The sequence below is a fragment of the Acanthisitta chloris genome, unplaced genomic scaffold (assembly GCF_000695815.1).
Source record: "Acanthisitta chloris isolate BGI_N310 unplaced genomic scaffold, ASM69581v1 scaffold4441, whole genome shotgun sequence".
Taxonomy (NCBI): domain Eukaryota; kingdom Metazoa; phylum Chordata; class Aves; order Passeriformes; family Acanthisittidae; genus Acanthisitta; species Acanthisitta chloris.
The window spans coordinates 1-4,558 of NW_008655339.1; the positions used below are offsets into that span (position 1 = coordinate 1).

General features: G+C 42.2%; 1 protein-coding gene across 1 annotated transcript in view; it reads left to right on the forward strand.

Moving 5' to 3' along the window:
• Positions 1–516: 516 nt before the first annotated feature.
• The window catches only part of LOC103810919 (probable Xaa-Pro aminopeptidase 3), a gene marked incomplete at its 5' end in the record, with an annotated part of 6,688 nt that continues 2,646 nt past the window's right edge, over positions 517–4,558 (forward strand). Inside the window, 3 exons of the mRNA XM_009083851.1 lie at positions 517–630; positions 2,929–3,014; positions 3,660–3,843. Of these exons, the coding sequence (XP_009082099.1) occupies positions 517–630; positions 2,929–3,014; positions 3,660–3,843 (384 nt within the window). The remainder of the gene's footprint in view (positions 631–2,928; positions 3,015–3,659; positions 3,844–4,558) is intronic.

The following is a 4,558-nucleotide window of genomic DNA, read 5'->3' on the forward strand; positions in this document are numbered from 1 at the left end:
ACCTGGTTGATTCTGTGTTTCTATGATCAAGGTAGTGCTGGCTTTCAAACCTTCATAACTCAACAGTCATGAAAACAGATACTGCTGTAAATATACTGGTACTTTGTAATTTTACAAGACAGCGACAAAACATAACTGTTGTCATGCTGACATTTAGGTTCTTTGAAAATTTGCAATGTCTTATGGCAGCTAAGAGCATTACTTTATATAAGAAGAAATCCTCACCTGAATGTGTGACACCATAATGAATGTCTGATATGGTATTGAACAGCTTACACCAGAAAGGACTTCCATGAGACCAGATGCAGACTTAAAACACGTGGATTGTACTGTTTTTTCTCCAGAGTTCCTGGAAAAATTCAAAACTGCTCTCATTTAGAAAATTCACTTTCCAGCTTCACTTTGTGTTGTACAAGTTAAGAAAACAGTTGTAGGACATGAAGTATCGTAGCCCTGGTGCAGTTAATCACGTGGATCAGCAGTAATGGTCTCTTCCTCTCTGAACTGTTATTCCAGTTTGAGTTCGAGTGCCGGGCTCGTGGTGCTGACATCCTGGCATACCCCCCTGTTGTTGCTGGTGGCAACAGATCAAACACTTTGCACTATGTGAAGAACAATCAGCTCATCAAGGTAACCCCCATGCTGTCTAGTAACTTGAAATGCAGTTCTTTGACACACGTGTGTCCCTTAGCCCCTCTTTGTTTTGATTGAGCAGATCAGAGCACTTAAGTATATATTTTTTAAGTTAGCGGGGGAAGGACTTCTGCACTGGTTAGTTTTACTGTCACTGGCAGATTAACTTCTCTTTCTCTCCTCTCAGCACTTGATGCAGTATTTTCTGAACAGGGGAAGGACTTGCAAACAAGGTTGGAAGTAATTTAGCAAGCACATCAGCTCTCACACTGTGCAGCAGTGTGCAGTGCTGGGGGTGTTACTGGCCTCACAAAAGAGGGGAACCACTGCAGAAGGTGGAGTGAAGGCACCTTGGGTGGTCTGCTGTCCCTTGCATTGCTTGGCCTTGCTTTGCAGCATGAGGGGGCAATAGTGCATTACTGCCCTGGTGAAGCTGAAAAGCATTTTGGTCTCCATGTAGGCCAGCAAAGCAGGGAAAGAATCAGTGTTAAATGTCAAGAGGTAGATTATATGGATTTAGGTAAATTAGCATGTTTTGTCTTACTTGAAGATTCTCATTATTGAATTGAAGCCTCTCCAGCTTTCCTGACAATAGGCCTTTGTATTTTAGATAAGTATTTTCAGGAGCAGTATTCCCCCACTGCTCTGCTCACTATTCATTTTTCAGAGGAGCATATTTTTCCTCTGTCTGAATGCAGGATGAAACTTTCCCACTAGCATTGTCTTTTCTTGAAGCTGGCATGCTAGCAGACCTTGAAATAATCTGCAGAGACAAATGTACAAAAGATATGACAGGCTGCTTTTGGCAGAAAGAAGCCTCCTTTGTTGTTTTGTCATCCAAGGTCAGGCGTGCTGATGTACCTCCAGTTGCTTCTGTTAAAGTTGTTCAGTTAAATGACTGTCACTTGTGGTTTTTTGCAAACTATTAAGTAGGAGGTTAAGCCCATAAACTTGATTCTTTCTTTTCCTTTGTGTGCTACTGCCTAAAGATCTTGTTGCCAAATAGACTAACAAAGTGTCTAATTTGGAAGGTATCTGAAGGCTTCATTCAGTCCACCACTTAGTGGGCTCAGCTTTAAAGAAAAAGGACAAAAAGTACAACATAAGGCATTTACTGGACAATCAAGCCACAGGCTGAATTCCCTTGGCCAATGAATTGTTACTTAGCTTGCTTAATTGCTTGGAAGAGAGCAGGTAATACAGTTTCAGATTTAGCTTAAAGTACTGAACCAGCTGTTCTGAAAAAGTTGGGAAGTACAGTTTAAGTGGATAGTTAATGGCCTGTTTAGTGGGACAGTGAGATTTGCTCACTGCCAGTTTATCTGCTGTGTATCTATTTGTGACACTTAACTGTATACAATGATACTAGATAGCACTGGAAGCAGCACTAGCAGTGTAGTTCTGCTCCTTATTCTTTCCCTTAGCATGCTAGAATTATTCCTTGTCATTCTACATCATGGCTGCTGGCACAGTCATGGGTCTGTGGAGTGAATGTATAAAAGTCCTTAGATCACATGTGTTGTAAATCTACAGACAATTTAATCCGACCTTTTTACAGATCTCACTGTGCTATTTGTTGCTAGGCCCTCTGAGGAGGGAAAGCAAAGCAGTGGTTTTGTCCCTGGCCCTTGGTCTTTTTGCTGTGTGACTCTTTGGCAGATGTGTAGTCAGTGGTTTAACTGATGTGGAACACTTTTGCAGAAGTGACTTGCAGGTTCACATCTCCATAAGTTTTTTTCTTCATCACCAGATAGATTCAGAAGGATATCTTGGAGAAGTTCAGAAAGTCCTAGAAGAGAACAGGGAAGATGGTACAAGCTATTTAATAGTGCATTTACAGCAGTGATACACTGTCAGAGAAGTGATTTGCCTGGGTCCTCCTAGCCTATGATAAGGCTAAGCCTGTGGCTGTTAGTGATCTTGTGAGTAGCTCAGAAATTGATGGTTTTGGTGCAAAACCTTTCTGTCTCAGTCACTAGCAGAAAACTTCTAGTGAAAGGAGTCACTGGTGTAATTTGTTGAAGTCAGTTCTGGTATGATAGAACTTGTGTCTCAGAGCAGAATAGTTCAAGGCAAATGTTTTTTTTTTTAGTCCAAAGTGTTTGAAAATCATCAGTAGGTGAAGAGTTCAGACAGTAAATAAGCGTGACAGTCAGAGACTAGCTTGCAGAGAAACAATCCAACTGGAATAGCTTTGCAAAAATAAAAACATAATCTCCTTTCCTGCTCTCAGAGAAATCAATTGAATTAATAACGGGACTGACCCACAGATAACTTTTTCCTGTTATTTTCCAGGATGGTGAACTGGTCTTGCTAGATGGTGGATGTGAATTTTCCTGCTATGTAAGTGACATCACACGTACCTGGCCTGTCAACGGAAGGTATGCTGCAATAAGGTTTTTTGAAGAACTTTGAGGAGCTCTTAAGTAATTGATGTATTGAGTGTATGTGTGTTTAATCTCTCTGTGAGTACTTTTAATGTGGCCCATTCCATGGTTCTTCAGAGTAATCAAAGTATATAAACTAATCTTTCAGTGTGAGAAGCTGTATTCCCCACTGCCTCATTAATTACTGCACGAATATGTGTGATTATATTACTGTTTTCAGCTATTTCAGCATGTTGAAAGTGCAGAGAGGGCTTTTGTGGATTCAGCTGTGCTGACTCCAGTTGTGTGTGAGAAAACTGGAGTTTTACTTGACGTGTACATGGCTCTGCCAGTTGTGAATTTGCTGGTGTGATATCCCTGTGTTTGTGTGCTTGATTCCTGTATGTTTCCTGTGTGTTCTTTTTCCTGTAGTAGCTTTGCCTTGCTTCACTTGGGGGTTGGATTCTCAGCTGAGTAACCCTGCCTCTACACAGTGTTATGTGCAGGGATTCCTTGTCTGGCCATTCATGTAAGGCACAGTTGCTTTGCTTTCTGACTTTTCCTGCTCCAACACTGAGCTGTATCTGTTCCCAAAATATGTTCTGATTAGAGGTTTAATTGTGAAATATATCCTTTGTTCCTTTTCTCAATGACCTTCAGGTTCACTAAACCCCAAGCAGAACTATACCAGGCTGTCTTGGATATCCAGAAGTCCTGCTTGAGCCTCTGCTCCCCAGGCATGAATCTGGAAAATATCTACAGCCTCATGCTGAGCCTTATTGGACAGAAACTGAAAGAGTTGGGAGTCCTAAAGAGCAGCGTCTCTGACAGCCTTTTCTTCAAGGTACTTAAAGTTGGTTTTACTCCACTTTACCCCTATTAAGTCTGATTGTTTTCTCCTTGGGTAATGCTAGTGGCTTTAATTTGGGTCAGGAATGTGCCTTTGAGATGTCTCTTCTAATTGCTGCCATGCACTGTGCTTTAATTCATGTTGTGGGCTGGTCTCAGTGCAGGACTGGATTTCTGTCAGACAGGGCTAAACTTGATGTGTTTCAACCATTTAACACATACCTTGGTCTCAAGTAACCCCCAAGTCTAATATGCACATAGTGCAAATATTTGTTCCTCAGCTCTTGCAGTTTCACTCTGCAGATCCATTCCCATTGCTCTGCACTACCTGCCAGTGCAGATACAGCTCTAGGCCTGAAGGGAACTGTAGGGATGTGGGAACTAGCACAAGACTTTGCATCCAGGGCTGGCTGCAAGCAGTTACTTGTAGCTTTGTGATCTGCTTAACACAGCATAAATCTGCAGTGCCACCAAAAGGTGCAGCCCATTCTTTTCTGTCATGCCACTTGCTGCCTCTTCTGCACCATTTTGTGCCACTATTTGGAGTCACAGAGCTGCCCAGTGAAGACTGGAAAGCTGGAGTGCCTTCAGCACTGAGCCTGTGGATAAACAGGATTGGTTTGCAGTTAGAATCATAGAATCATAGAATTCAGGGGTTGGAATGGACCTTTTAGATCATCTAGTCCCAACCCCCTGCCCTGGGCAGGGAC